Below are 16,082 nucleotides of genomic sequence, written 5' to 3' on the forward strand. Positions count from 1 at the left end.
TGTTATTGTGTCTCTCGGGAGGTGCGCGTGTTTGTGTTGGGGTTGGGGGTGGGGGGGTGTTTGCAGGTCTCGTAACTCTCTGCTGGGGTGGTCTGGTTTGAGAACAAGAGAAAGGAGGGTGTGTGCAAATATGTGTGTATGGAGGACATTGCTATATATTCAGACTTAAGAGGAAGGCACACCTTCCTCAGCTGGCACAGTACAGATGTAGCGCTTGGGGGAGGAACAAGAGGAGAAGTCACAGAGAGAAAGTGAAATGAGAGAAGACGGGATGACAGGACAGTAGCTGAATTTTGCTCCACAATAATCATCATCACACTATTATTAGCATCTCAGAAAGGATTTCATCCTTCATGATGAAGTAGCCTCAGGTAAGTGTCTCTTTTGTGAACCTCATCATAATTCCTCTCAGGACTAGGCCTCCGCAACGTTTACATGCAAAACATGTAAAACAGTTTGATAAAGGCTGTAATCCAAATTTAAAAATTACCTTGTAAAAATAAAAGCAGAAACAGACCCAATATATTTCATAAATAATAATTTGTCAATGCCGGTCAAAGGTTTACTGTGAAACAGAGCCATTGCTTCATTTAATTTATTAGGAGCTACTGTATTAGTGCAGTGTGAGAATCTGTTGTCTTGTTTCTGCATTTTTGATCCAGAACATATAAAATTTTTCTTGGATGTGCACACTGCTGATTCCAGTTGTCTTGTAGCAATGAAACTCTTAAATTTAAATGGTGTCATAAAGGCCTAAAATGGCCGGCAAAAGTGTTTTAATTGCTTTACTGAAAAAAAGTCAGTTTAAGTCACAGAATCTTTTTATTTAATCAGGGAGTCTGATTGAGAGCAGAATGTCTTTTTCAGGAGACACCTGTGCACAGAGAACATATACAGTATGAGCACGGACGAAAACACTGAAATTCACAACAAACACACAATTTACATACACTGATGACATTCTGTTGGTGTTTGCATTCTCTGTTTACAACATTCTTGGGCAGAGAATGTTAAAAAAAAAAAAAAATCCTGGACTAAATTCCTAAAGTAAGACTTGTGTAGCTAAACTTTGATTTGTTACAAGCTGTGCATGCACAGTATTTACAGTATTTCAGTGCCTGTTGCAAAAATTTAAGAATCTCATCATTTCATTGAATTTTCAGACCATCCAAGTCAGTGGACTGAGAAAGAAGTGGAAGTGAACAGGGGACTAATCCACTACTGGGTCCTGAATCTTAAGACAATTGTCCCAGTGCAGGAGTTTGGACATTTTGCTTCTGGACCAAATTGCACCAAGTATTGGAACCTCCAGTGATTTTAATGGCAAAGGATTTTATATTATTAAACCAAGGAGACGGTTGCACAGATGTCAGATGCAGACTTCCTCACCTCCCCCTCGCCTTCTCCCCCTCCTCTCTTCCACTGCGACTACAGCGACTGGTCTCCCTCCTTCTCCATCATCCCGTCCGTCTACCTGCTGGCCTTCCTGGTCGGTTGCCTCGGCAACAGCCTGGTGCTGTGGGCCTACCTGGACCGAGCCGAGGGGAGGGGAACGGGGACCGGAGACAAAGCTGGAATGGGAAAGTTCTGTTGCACTGGCATTTTCAGAACCAGTCAGCAGAACGTTAGCAGTGCTGGTAGAGTTCACCACACGTCATTTCCTCAGAAGAACAAGGAAAACTCAGGACAAAGCTGCAGACCCTCCTCTCACTCCTCCACCTCCTCCTCTTATCCTCCCTCCATCCCTCGTCCCTCCCGCTCACTGACAGACTCTCTAATAGCCAGCTTAGCGTTAGCTGACCTCTGCTTCCTTGTGACTCTCCCTCTGTGGGCGGTCTACACAGCGATGGGCTACCACTGGCCATTTGGGCAACCCCTCTGCCAAATCAGCAGCTTCCTCACTGCACTCAACATGTATGCCAGCGTGTTCAGCCTGAGCATGCTCAGTGTGGAGCGGTACTGGGTTCTGACTGGACGCCGGCACTCCAGCCACCATGCCCCACAGAGGTGCCCCAGCAGGGCTTTGTGGATACTTGGAGGGGTGTGGGTGCTGGCGGGGGTGCTGGCACTTCCTGGTTTGCTGCTGCGCTCTGTCAGGGAGGTGGAGTTAGACCCTGAATCTGAGGATGATTGGCAGCTAGAGCCAATTCATCCTACGGACTCTGGATCAGTCTTCCTCTCCTGTCAGATGGATTACTCCATGCTCATTGGAGCAGAGCTAGAGGAGACAGATCGAGAGAGGGCGGAGATGTGGTGGACGGCCGCTTTGAGTCTTAAATCAACTCTTATTGGCTTCCTACTTCCTCTTGTCATCTTGCTGGTCTGCTACTGCTCATTGGCCCAGCTCCTCAGCAGACATTTTGGACGGGGCCCTCGTCCTGACCGCAGGCGCCAGCGAAGACTCCTCAGGGTCATTGTCACTTTAGTGATGGCTTTCTTCCTGTGCTGGCTGCCGCTGCATGTTAATAAGACTGTTTCCATGCTGCTGGAGTTTGGTTTTGTCCCATACTCCTGCTCTTTAGATCAGCTTTTACTGGCTGCTCACCCATATGTCACCTGTTTAGCTTATCTCAACTCCTGCCTTAACCCTCTCCTGTACGCTGCCTGTGACCCGACATTCAGGAAGAGATGCAGAGGGGCTCTTCTCATGTTGTGCAGCAGAGGTGGAGAGGGAAGGGAGGGAAAGAAAGACAAAGGAGAGGAAGGGAAAGAAGAAAGGAGCTCAGCTTTTCCCACGCGAACAGAGGAGGGAGAAGAGGAGAGGGTAGGGGAGGTGGGTGGGGATGATTGCTGAGGAGTGAGAGGCCACATGAATCATGGCTCAACACCCAAAAAGATAACTGTTAATCCAGTGATTTCACACTGAGGAACCAGGACATCAAGTCGTTTTGTTTGTTGACAATAAAGCAGCATTGTATGTTTTTTCAGCAGTTTTTCAGTGTTGTTGGAGACAATAGACTGAATTCCAAAGTGGCCTAAACTCAGACTCTTGATGAAACTGTATCAGATATCAATATTTTCAAAATAAACATCTTTATCAAATGAACATTCATGAGTTCATAGACATGATTCCCTGCTTCCAATCCACATATTTCCCACAGGAAAGATGCCACCACTTCCTAAAAGATTGTTGAGCCCAGAATCGGTGTCTTGTCAGACCAAATGTTCTCATGTAATCTGATCTGTTTCTATATTTTGTACTAGTTCTATACTCTGAGTTGTTTATTGATTTGCGTGGCACTGTTGTTTTTCTATTAAAATAAAGATCATGAAAACTCACGTGTCTTTTAATTGTTAAAAATACAGTACATCTATAAATCTGCCTATGTGAAAACTGGTTGAAATTAAGAGGAACAAAATCCAATAGCTCTTAATTATATTCAGCAAGTCATTTAAGTTCAATTCTAAGTTGATTTGTCATTTTAAACTGTAAAAAATACAGTTAAAATAAAATAATGTTACATTCGAGCAGACAAAATGTCAGACAAAACTTAGAAGCATTAAGACAAAAACATAAAACATATGAAGTGTAAAGGTAGTAAGGCAGGTGTTCAAATAAAGTGTACACAACAAAGTAAAAAGATAACACATAACACATAAACATTCTTACTGTATGTACAAAGTAGCAATAACAATGATGCAAGGTGACAACATATGTGTGTGTGTGTGTGTGTGTGTGTGTGTTAATGTTAACTAAGAGTGCTGGGTTGCTCTAATAAAATATTTTGGTATGTGAAAATATTACACAGTCTTTATTTTTAATATAAAAAGATTAGTCTTTGGACTTTTATGCATTTATGGCGACCAGCAGCTTCTAGCCAGTTTAATCAAAACATATTTCTATGTAGGCCTATATCAGGCATTTTTGCCATTTATAAATAGCATAAGGCCATTTCTTCTTTTATTTCAAAGAACAAATAAGTAATATTAGTGAGATTCTTCACTGAACATGTTTTAAGCTAATATTTAAATGCCTAATGAATACGGTCTCTTCTGCAGAAGTAAGTACCGGACCCTGCCCTGAAGGTGGCGCTAATGTACCATTAAACTGTTTGACAGCCTTCATAAAACTCAGAAGATTTGCTTGACTACAGACTTGACCCATGCCCTGCTGTTTACATGGTTTACGCAGAACATAAAGGTAGCTTCTCGGTATGCGTTGATCTTACTTATCGATTCTGCAACATATCACTAAGCTTGTTTCTCTCACCTCAGAAACATTGCAAAAATCCAATCTATTTTAAATCTTACTGATGCAGAAGCTGTTGTACATGCTTTTATCTCCTCACGCCTCGATTATTGTAACAGCCTGTTCACTTGTCTTAATCCAAAACCTCTGACACGACTGCAGACTGTACAGAACTCAGCTGCTCGGCTTTGAACCAGGACCAAGAGGTTCGACCACATCACACCTGTTTCAGCTTCTTTACACTGGCTCCCTGTTTGTTTCAGGATTGATTTTAAGATCTTACTGATTACTTTTAAGGCTCTTCATGGCCTGGCTCCAGACTATATTTTAGACCTTGTAATCCCTTATGAACCTTCACGCAGTTTGAGAACTTTGGGCAGGGGTCTCCTGTCTGTTCCTGAGTCCAGGATGAAAACTAAGGGGGACAGAGCTTTTGCTATCAGGGCCCCGAGGCTCTGGAACAACCTGCCCGAAGAAATTAGGTTGTCTGAGTCAGCGTCTTCATTTAAGTCTCGTCTCAAAACACATTTTTATCTGAAAGCATATCCTGATTTTACCTGAACTGGCTGTTTATTTGATTGCTTTTGTGTTTTTTTATGTATTTTATTTCTTTATATTTCATCATTCACTGTGGTATTTTATTTCTCTTGTTGTGAAGCACTTTGTACTTTGATAAGTGCTCTATAAATAAAGTTTTATTATCATTATTATTATTCTCTGTCAACTTACTTTTTGCACAGTTTATATTAGAAACTACGGAGGCCCCTAAAGATCACGGCCATTTTTTTTACGAGGACTACTTTTGCATTCCCTCATCATACTTTCCTTCTTCCATTCCGTCAGAGCCATATGTGTATTTCCGCTCAGCTGCTCCCAGCAGTATATCAGCTCATTGAACTTTATTTTGAACTGAGCGTAAAGTAACCGTTAATGCTGAAACAGGTTTTGGCAGAAAGCCTGTTGCTATAAATGTGAAGCATATTTGATGTTCCTTATACATACAGCTCCTGATAATGTTCTAACTAATCTCTTCGCAATGGATATCATATAAGGTGAGGTGTCCATAAACAATGCTAAATGCATTAACTTGAGAATCTAAACGCTACCTTCCATTACAAATAGACATACAGGTCAGAAGGAATGGAAGAAGAAAAGTATTGCGAGGTAAAGCAAAAGATGATCGCCATGACCTTTAGGGGGCTCCGTAATGCACAGTCTGCTACAGAAACAAACCACTGCACTGCAGAAACGGTAAGTTACCGTATATGTTGCAGTCCACGCAGCTTTCCTGGTCTGAGGAATAATGAAGCTGGGAACAGCATTGATTTATGACGAGGAGATGACCAAATACAGCCTGCTGTGGGTTGAGTAAGTAACGCTAACTACACGACGACGGTAACCGCACATTTTGGTGCATATAGCTAACTTAAATAAGCCTGAATGAATAATCGAATGTCGGCATACCACAACTGTCTTAACGCTGGGTAACTGTAGCTACATATAAGCTATTTTCATTCCTCTATGCTCATAGATTGATAAATTAGTGTAAGTTAAGTAATGTTACAGTAACCTGCCGTAAATGAACCGCTAACGTTCTAACAGTTGACATTAACGCTAATGTTAAGCCAATTTACCTTACTGCCTGTATCCTGGGGAGCTCAAAGGTTATCAAGGGTTAAATATTTGCTCATTTTAACGGATTAGTAAATCATTCCTTCAGATTGATGATTCGTGTCCTCAAATTAGTTAACGTATTATCTGGAGTTAATAGCGTTGTTGTAGTGGTAGGAACTGAAGTTGCGGTTTGTTATAGCTAGCCGGGTTGGTTAGTGATGAGCACCCGAAGTGTTAGCTCCAAGCTAACAGTTGTGTCTATGTGTCCTCTAAATAAATAAATAAATAAATAAAACCTCACATTAAGAGCGTAAAGTTTTCACATTCACCCTTTAAGTCTTTTTTTTCTCGTCAGTGTCTTTCTCATACAGTTTTATTGTTACTCTGCACTCCGTTTCAGCACTTTCTCATTTACTCTTTGCTGGGTAGCTCTTGCTGCTACACTTGGAAGATACAAGATAGATTTATTGAACATTTTACAACACAGAGTTGTATAATGAGAGTTTGTAGTTCCCTTTATGCTACTCAAAAACAATATACAGTAGATCAGTGAATAAATAATATAAAGTCATATAAATAAAACTAATTTACATGGTGGAGTGCTGAGGATGAATTTAGCAGTCTCGCAGCCTGAGGGAAGCTGCTGCTCGGTAGTCTGGTACGACAGCGGCTGCTTCTGCATCTCTTGCCAGAGGGCAGCAGGGCGAACAGGGCACTGTCCTTTAGAGTCCTAACAGCTCTGTTAATGCACTGCAAAATGAACAGTAGAAGTTTATGGACAGTTTAAGTGTTTCTATTCAAAGGAGTTTGTTTTTGACTATTTTTTTTACTGAGAGACATTGGTATCGTTCACCTTTTGGCAGTTAGACACAAAGTCATATTATTTTTGACAGAATTTCACTTATTTCAGGGGAGATTCTTCTGTTTGTGTTTGTGCCATATGGTTTGTGCCTGCACATAAGTCATGGACAAAACAAGCAACAACAAAACAAAAAAACAACAACACAGTATTCCTTGTGTGCATTTATATGTATTTTTATTTTACCAATTCATCTTTTTTATTCTAGTTTTTTGTATTTATTCAGGGCCACGCGCTCTGCTTCTTGACTTCAGCTTCACTTCTTTTATCTATTCTTTGGGCTGTTTGTGCGCAAAAAGTGCAAACATAAAGTTACTAAACTACTAAATGTGAGTTTCAAATGATCAAACACAAATTCAGTTGTGCTGAATTAAGATACAGATCAAAGCATTCACTAGTTCATAATATACAAATCTATACAATTCAGCTGCATGGAACATTATTTCCTTTTTCTTCCTCCAGCCCTGCATGTAAGATCGAGGTACCCGAGCGTCTGACAGTGAGTCATGAAGCTTTGGTCAAGAACGGCCTGGCTGATCGCTGTGTCTCCGTACCTGTCCGCGAGGCGACGGATGCAGACATTCTGCTGGTCCACAGGTTAGTCCTGATGTCGACCACCTGGTTCCTCGGTATGAGGCGGAAATAAACCCAAAGTATACCCAAAGTCTCTCTGTACTTTGCTGCTCCCAACAGTGAGGAGTACTTGGAGGCAGTGAAGAAGACCCCCTATATGACTCTGGAGGACCTGAAGGAGTTCACCCAGCAGTATGGTGACGTCTACTTCCACCCAGTTAGTCCTACACTTAATATTCTTACTAGCTGAGTTGCAGCTGTTGTCGTTTATCCTTATCTCGCATTTGTTCATTCAGTGGTGGTTGGAGGGACGATTGTCAGGTTGTGGTGATGGAGATAGGTCAGCTTCACTCCTGGTTTACCATTCCTCTTTCACATTTACTGTCCTAGAACATCTATCACTGTGCCAAGCTGGCTGCAGGGGCCGCACTGCAACTAGTGGACAATGTTATGACGGGGAAGGTGAGGAATGGCATGGCTTTGGTCAGGTGAGGCCGCTAACCAGTTAGACACAGCAGTCCTGATATGTACTCTGATGCTAGAGTGAGTGTGTACGAGTCTCGCTTTTGTGAGGAAGATTGCTTTTGATTTAGTGGTGGAAGGATTAATCTATTTATTGATAAGTTGATAAGGCATGTAATTATTTGATCATAACTCTGACATTCTAGTAAGTGTTTTACTAATTTGCCATGTACAGCTAGCAAACTCCCGCACTCTGTCAGCACGACCCAATCAATAAGAGTCACACCGCAAACACCTGAGAGAGTCACTCCTTCAACAATTAATAAAATACTTGCCTGAAATGAGATGAGCAACGTGTGTTAAGATATAATATAGACATACAATACAAACCTGGAAATAACAAGTCCTGGATAGCTCATACAAAATAGCAGGCTAAAAAAGTTAATTTGTCATGTAAAACTTCGAGGGCGGGTCCCAACCTTTTGAGAATATATAGATTAGCTTTCAGAGATAAATTTGGGATTCGTGGAACTAGAAAAGCATTTAGGGCAACCCCTACCAAATACCAAATATTTGTTTACAGCTTCACAAATTCTGAATTGGCTTTTTTTTAAAAAACTTTTTATATAATTAAATACCAAATATTAAGCTATTATCTGCTTGTCAGATTAATTAAGAAGTGGTAAGACATCACTTTGTTCGTTGTATAAGCTAAATGATTTATCAATTACTGGATAAAATCGTGACATGTATATCATTTCTCTGTCATTGTTGACAGACCACCAGGACACCACAGTATGCGCAGTGCTGCCAATGGATTCTGTGTGTTCAATAATGTGGCCATAGCAGCTCGATATGCCAAGCAAAAATATGGGGTTAAAAGGTAACACGACTTTAGATTATTTTGTTAAAACCTACTGTGTTGGTTCTGCCATCATACACTGTATTTATTTATGTCTTTATGTATTTTCAGGGTGTTGATAGTGGACTGGGATGTACATCATGGTCAAGGGGTGCAGTACTGCTTTGAAGATGATCCAAGGTGAGTCTTTCCTCATGGAAGGATCCTGAATTTTACATGGGGATGTTTTCTCCTGGCATAATAAATTCTATAAACTAAACTCCCCCCCCCCAGCGTGCTCTACTTCTCATGGCACCGCTATGAACATCAGAAATTCTGGCCTCAACTTAGAGAATCAGACTACGACAGTGTTGGTAAAGAGAAAGGGGCAGGATTCAATATAAATGTACCATGGAACAAGGTAAGTAACCACAGAAATACTTTTAACCTGAATTTATTATAAATCCTACTTTGAAAAGATGTTGCTTGCTTTATCTTAGACTTAACTTTTCTATTGACTGAAAGAATATAATGGAAAGAGGGTAAAAACTTTACAGAATTTCTGCTTTGACAATAACATAAATGGTCTTTTTCTAAACATACTACAAAACAATTAAAGAAAAAAGTGCACAAAGATCATTTTTAATGCATTACATTTAAGGCTGCAACTTATGTTAATTATTCATAACCTTTATTGATCAATCAAAGAAGCATGTGATGTATAAAATTATCAATTTTATGAAACCAGAAAATGTTCCTGTAAGTTTTGTGTTCATGATGTAAAATGTAAAATCCATTATTGAATATCAAATTTGGTACTGATTCATTGTCAGTCACTATTTGTTAATGAACTAATCCTCTTAGCACTGAGCTCAAATTTGCTTTGAGGGTTGCGTGCACAAGTTTGTGTGTATGCATGTGTTTATTTATGAGGTCCCATTATGATATATCAGGTGGGAATGACGAACAGCGACTATCTTTCAGTCTTCTTTCATGTCCTTCTGCCAGTCGCATATGAGGTAAGCCATTTTAGTAAATTCTCATTTTGCTAACAGATGGTGATGTGTTGGAGATTACTTATCTGAGCGTGGGATTCTTTGTCACAGTTTTGCCCAGACTTGGTCCTGGTGTGTGCAGGCTTTGACTCAGCCATCGGCGACCCTGAGGTACTGGATACAACATTACAATAATAAAGCTTGAAATGCAATTGCAGTATTGCTGCAGATTTTTGTATATATATTAAATGCAACAGCTTTGCCATAAATTCTACTTTACGTTGTTCAGTTTTTGGTGACATTGTCAGAAATGTGTAAATTCAATTATATGTTTATTACTGAGGTCATAATTAAAGCTGGTGTTGTACTGGACTACATTATAGTGAGAGGTGTTTCTATTATGTCCTGTTTACATACATGAGGGGGGCAGAATATTAGAAACATCTCAATATAATGCAATCCAGTACAACATCATCACTATGACCTCAATGTTAAAACATGCGACCTCCATGATAGAGAAAAAAACTGATCATTGTGGCAGAACAGTTGTATTGGATTGTGAGTACTGTAAAACTCTGTGTCCAGTCTGTTTACTACCGTGTGGACATTATATGGTAAACTGACTTCAGTGGATGATTAAAGCGATTGTGATTGTCTTAATTTTCAGGGTGAAATGTGTGCCAGCCCAGACATCTTCGCCCACCTCACTCACCTCCTGATGAACCTCGCAGGAGGGAAACTGTGTGCTGTGCTGGAGGTCAGGCCACACAACATATACTTTACACCAACACAACATGAAACAATCTCACTAACTTCTTCAAATGTATCACCTTCCCTCCTGGAGACACCATCAGTTCTGTTGTTTTCTCTGCTGCGCATTGTACCCATTGGATTATTTTTACGACGAGTGCGTTAGGAATGACCATAATGGCCGACAACACGAGTGTCTAATCTATCAGTACATATAATCCATGTGCATATTTCTGTTACTTTTCATAGTACTAGCAGTCTGTGAAAGTACCACATATTGCTACCATCATGTTGGAGGAACATTAGGTTGTAAAAGGTTTGATTGTGTGAATGTTTTCCAGGGAGGATACAACTTGACTTCCCTCCCCCAGTCTGTGTGCCAAACAGTTCAAACTTTGCTTGGAGATCCTGCGCCTCGACCTGCAAACCTCGACGGTCCCTGTAAAAGGTCTGTCTCACCCAAGCCCCCAGGAAGTGTGCCAGGCTTTGAAGCCAATTTGACATAGTGGCCAAACCGTGTAATTACAACTTCCGGGTTCGTCACGTGCTGCACATGGGCCCATAAGGACTTTTTCCCATAGACTTACAGTGTGAAAGAAGCGGCTGCAAAAAGGTGGATACATTGAATGACTCGTTTCACTATCAGAATTTGATCCATTCGGTCTGATAACATTTGGAAAGTCTAGAAGGTTAAATCATTTTATCCCCGTTCAAGTTAGCGGAGGGCTAAACCAGAAGTTAGCCAGCTCGGGCCGGGGGAGTCTCTAGTGTGGTTGCTCTTGAGGCTCCACAATGTGGAAGATTCGAGTATTTTTAAACCGGGAAGTCGAACCATTTTGGCTTCATGTGCCACTGAGCAGCTTTCATAGGAATGAACGGGGCCCCATCTCCGACGCTGTATCCAGTTCTCTTTATACATCCATGGTCTCACCATTAGTCATATTTATGTGTCAAACCTTATCTTGTCTGTGTGTGTGTACTTTATGTAACTGTAGTGAATTTATTTTTCTCTTTTCAGCGCACTTGAGTCCCTTTACTGTGTCCGATCAGCTCATAGGCAGTACTGGTCCTGCCTCAAACATGCAGGTATAACATCCACATTATTCTTTTTGAGCTATCCCTTAAAGTGCCAGTGTGTAGGATTTAGTGGCATCTAGCAGGGAAACTGCAGTTTGCAACCATTTGAATACCGCTCAGATCATCCTCCCGTTCCAAGCGTGTAGGAGAAACTACGGTGGCCGCGAAACCTGCAGAGAATGCGAACGGCCCTGTTTAGAGCCAGTGTTTGGTTTGTCCATTCTGGGCTACTGTAGAAACATGGCGACCTACGTGGAAGAGGCTCCACTCCCTATGTAGATACAAACGGCTTATTCTAAGGTAATGAAAACACAATGATTCTTATTTTCAGGCGATTCTACACTAATGAAAACATACTTTATGAATATTATATTCCATTTCTGCCAATAGCTCCTCCTAAATGTTACACACTGGACCTTTAAAGAGAACTCCACCGATTGAGCATTGCACTCCTTTAACGTGGTCAGTTTAAAAAAAGGACCAAAATCGATGCAGCAGAACCAGAGATATCATCTTTTTTATTGCACACATTCTTCTTCCTTGTCAAAACCTGGCGCCTACATTACCCACAATGCAACCCATCCACTTACAGTTTGGTCTGAGATTCTGGTGTTTTATAGCAGTATCTGCTAACGTAGTCTCATGTCGTTAGCCTCAAGCAGCGATGAGGAGCGAGCTACAGAGGTCTGGTAAGCTCACTTCTTTCTAACGCCACACCATCAGAGTTTTTTCATTTTCAAACGTGTAAACACTGTAAACAGACTTTGATGTGTAAAGTCGGTGGAGTTCCCCTTTAATTAGCCCTTGTACCAACAAGAGAGATGGCTAGCAGTACCTCATTAGTACTTCAATCTATTTTCATTGTTTTAGAATCCCTTTTATATTCACAGCTTCATAAAATATTTTATTACTCTTTTCTCCAGCTGAGCTACCCACCTCTGATATCAGCACAAAGCGCATTAAATTAGCAGAAGAAGAAGAAGAAGAAGAAAGGTTGGAGGAGGCAAAAGAGGAGAAAAGCGTAGAGGAGAAGGTGTGGCCAGAGCCTCTGAAACGTGTCACTCCTCCTATCCGCACTGCTTTAGTCCTCCCTAATGACGTGGCTTGCCCAGACGGATGTAAACGCTTCAGCTCATCAGAGGATCCCGACCCGCTAATAGTCAACAAACTCAGGTATGGAGCTGAGGCTGGTACTGTTTCATTTCAGTTAACATTATTCATAGTAATCGACTTTATTTCTTATTATTGACACAGGAAGAGTTTATCACTGGAGGACTGGTTTGCTGAATTCAAAAGAATACTTAGAATCATGATTTCATCTTCGACATTATACAAATGTGTTGTTTTTTTCCACAACAAGGGAGAATTTCCTCAAAGATACAGATGACAGCAATGCTCTCACAACCCTCTCCAGTCTTATTGCCCTCATAGAGAAAATGGAGAAGAATGAGGTACAGTCAGGATATTATTTGCCTTGTCTTTGCCTTGTGCTGTGATTGTGATCTGTTTGCAAAAACTGTTTTTGCTTTGCTGACCCGCCTACATGAGCTGTAAGCTGATTGTTATTATATTTAATTACTGCCTCTCAGATCTGCAATGGCTTGGCGCTGGTCCGTGACGTCTCCATGGCGACGATGTGTGTTGTCCAGCATGCTGCAACTGCTCTCAGCAACCGGTATAGCAATGTGGATCTTATTCATGTGTGCAGGGAATGTATGTTTTAATATTACTAAGATAGAAAAGTCTAGTGATAAGAAATCTATTGGTAAGACAGATTGCCCTTGCCGCACTTGCCGAGAGTTAAAATAACTCTAAATAAGTAAATATGAAGCTACAGCCAGGAGACGGTTAGCTTAGCTTAGCATAAAGACTGAAAACGGCAAAACCCAGCCCGGGTCTGTCCAGAGGTATAAAAATCTGCCTACCAACACCTCTAAAGCTCATTGATTAACATGTATCTCATTTGTTCAATCTGTATAAAAACTGAAGTGTAAAAATGACAATTTGTGGTATAAGGGGGTTGTTTATGTGCAGGACTGTGTCTTGGCAGTGACTTCCTCTTTGCTGTAACCATACCCCCCCTGGAAAACTACAACATATAGTTTTTACACTTAAATTTTTTGTACGGATTAAACAAACAAAATATGACAAGTTGAGTTATAATGAGTTTTAGAAGTGCTGGTAAGCAGATTTTGCTATATTCGGACAGAGCCAGGTTAGCTGTTTCCCTTTGTTTCCAGTCTTTATGCTAAGCTAACTAGCTACTTGCTATAGCTTCATATTTATTGGACAGATATGAGAGTGGTTTCGATCTTTTCATTTAACTCAGCAAAAAAGCGTATAAGCGTAAAATGTTTATAAGCTTTTACGTGTTTTGTGTTTCTGGGATTTTTGGGGTCAATTTGTTGTTTGGCTGTTTGTTTTTCTTATTTGTGCAGCGGCCAAATGAAAGGATTTCCGTTGTAGATACAGTTTTAGCACCTCACTGCGTCATTAATGATAAATGTCCCTCGGAAGTGAAGAGAAACGTTTACAGTGTCCAAACAATTGCAGATTAATAATAATACATAGCTTTATAAGACTATCCAGAGGTGAAAGTTGACTTGACTGAATGTGAGTAAACCAACAGAGGACTTATTGATACGGCTTTCTCCTCATGCAGGGTTTTGGTCGTGTGTGTTGGAGACGCGGTGGACCCGAGTCGTGGCACAGAGGATGGGTGATTATCATTTGTGCTCCCTGAATTTGACTTTGCGTTGAAACTTGAGCTAATGAACAATGACATTTGTCCGCAACACTATGAACAACACGATGACAGAAATCTTTACATCTTTAGGAAAACACTCCTGGTGCAGTTCAGCAACAAGGAGTCAGAAGAACAGAAATGCAAATATTACATTCCTGTGTGTCTGAAGAAGGTACAGTGTATTATAATGGTAGAAATCAAAATTGAGAGGATTTTTCGATTCATATTTTCTGTGTGCATGTATTCAGTATTGTCTTTTTTTATGATCGTATCATGACAAAGTTCGTATATCAAGATATTGTGGCCAAAAGATAATGTCTAAATAAGTAATATACAGTATATAATTGTTGAATCCTGTCCAGCTTGGATTCTTAAATATTTCAAATATAAATACATTTTTATTTTAGTTATATTTAGGTTTATGGCCACTAAAACACAATTTAACCATTTGATTTAATGTAGTGACCACAAACCTGAGTTTTTACAATGTACTTTGGAATATTTCAGTAATTGGCTGATATTGAAATAATGCTGTGATGACATTAATGTTGCCAGTCTGTATGTGCACGAGTGTTTTATGTGCAGGGGAAGTGTGTGTGTTTGTTAAATGAGAGATGGGGGGAAAATGTATTTGTTTGTCCTCCCACAGGGCTGCAGTGACGTGTCAGGGTTCACACAGGCTGTGTTGGGCCTCCTTCTGCCTCTGGGGTACAAATATGACCCCAGTCTGGTTCTGTTGGTTCGGACGCCAGATAGTGGGCTGTGTGACAGTGTGTGGCGACAACTAGCAGGACTGCTGCAGGGCCTGGCACAAGGACACACACTGGTACTCATGCAGGTAAGAAGGCTGGGGGCCAGTTCAATAAAAGTACAAGTGTTCATTTTTGGGGAGGTTTAAATGGCACGCATGTTCTACTTTAGTGGTCAGTAATTTTGTCATTTCAGGAAGGTGAGAAGGCATGTGTTGGCCCCACAGCCTCCTCTCTCCTCGGGGAAGCTGCCCCGTCTCTGGGGCAGCTTCATGCTCCTCTACCAAAGGATGTGGAGGCGCTGGAGAGGCTGAGACACGGACTGCAGGCGGACTGGAAGCTACTGCAGACTACAGGTGAATTCACAATAGTAGCATCACATACATTACACACAATCTGACACACACGGAGCTTGAAGTTACCTGTACTATGTTCATTGAAATTTCTGTCTTCTAACAGCACCAGAAACTGGAGGAGGTGATGAGCACTGAAACCGACCCTGCTCCTTTTTGTAAGGAAATGAATCAAATGTCTTCATAAAATGTTGTACGGAGCTTTTATCATACACATTGTGCCCTAAAATAAACTTGTTTTTTATAATGCATAATTGAAATGAATCAATATTTTGTGAACCCCATGGGTTTTTTGTTCATAGGTTAACACATGACAACGCAGTCGAAGTTATCAATCTTTTCTGATCCTGTAAAAGGTTTGTTTACATCAGTAATGTCTGTGAATACTGGACAAATACAGGCCTTACAGGTGTTATGAATTATGATGAGATGAGGAACACAGATGGTTTTCCCGTCGTTAACTTATTTCTGTGTGAATTCATCTCAAATCTATCTTGTCAAAAGTTAATGTTCACTCATTTATTTGTTGTTACCTTATGATGATTACTGTCAGTAATTTCATAATAGTAAATAATATAGTAGGCTTACCACCTAATTATCAATGAAGGGTTAATAAGTCATTTAAATATTTCAGTAATTTTTTTAGAATTTTTCTCCAAATGTTTATACATGATCATCAAATGGTAAATCTGAAATAACATTTGTGTTGATCTTGTTACAAACTAATGTCTTTATATGCGGTTTGTAAATCAGCAATATGATGCATGTGTTTCGTATACAGGTGTGTGCATCCAACAAGGTTTCAGTATGTTTGCAAAATGAAAAGAATTTTGGGTGGATGTTCATTCTTGACTTTTGTATAACAGTCTATTGT

At 40.5% G+C, this 16,082-nt stretch overlaps 2 protein-coding genes across 4 annotated transcripts; both read left to right on the plus strand.

Annotated features, from left to right (window-relative positions):
• The first annotated feature begins 84 nt into the window (after positions 1-84).
• On the plus strand, positions 85-3,046 carry aplnr2 (apelin receptor 2). The gene is made up of 2 exons (XM_044194332.1): positions 85-371; positions 1,164-3,046. Exon 2 carries the CDS (start codon positions 1,367-1,369, stop codon positions 2,792-2,794), a length of 1,428 nt encoding a protein of 475 aa, XP_044050267.1. The 5' UTR covers positions 85-371; positions 1,164-1,366; the 3' UTR covers positions 2,795-3,046.
• Positions 3,047-5,105: 2,059 nt separating this feature from the next.
• Positions 5,106-15,459, plus strand: hdac10 (histone deacetylase 10). Of its 3 annotated transcripts, none has more exons than XM_044192592.1 (20): positions 5,106-5,241; positions 7,125-7,259; positions 7,356-7,452; positions 7,626-7,723; positions 8,476-8,580; positions 8,671-8,739; positions 8,833-8,959; positions 9,492-9,557; positions 9,645-9,704; positions 10,201-10,290; positions 10,625-10,731; positions 11,302-11,369; positions 12,284-12,533; positions 12,721-12,811; positions 12,950-13,035; positions 14,023-14,079; positions 14,197-14,278; positions 14,756-14,944; positions 15,052-15,211; positions 15,315-15,459. In XM_044192592.1, the coding sequence occupies exons 3-20, from the start codon at positions 7,393-7,395 to the stop codon at positions 15,344-15,346; spliced, it is 1,797 nt and encodes a 598-aa protein (XP_044048527.1). In that variant the 5' UTR covers positions 5,106-5,241; positions 7,125-7,259; positions 7,356-7,392; the 3' UTR covers positions 15,347-15,459. The 3 variants fall into 3 exon arrangements, with proteins under 3 accessions (XP_044048527.1, XP_044048525.1, XP_044048524.1); XM_044192590.1 differs by lacking the exon at positions 5,106-5,241 and adding an exon at positions 5,313-5,440; XM_044192589.1 differs by lacking the exon at positions 5,106-5,241 and adding an exon at positions 5,380-5,557.
• Positions 15,460-16,082: the final 623 nt, after the last annotated feature.

This window comes from Siniperca chuatsi, linkage group LG4, assembly GCF_020085105.1.
Source record: "Siniperca chuatsi isolate FFG_IHB_CAS linkage group LG4, ASM2008510v1, whole genome shotgun sequence".
Lineage (NCBI taxonomy): Eukaryota > Metazoa > Chordata > Actinopteri > Centrarchiformes > Sinipercidae > Siniperca > Siniperca chuatsi.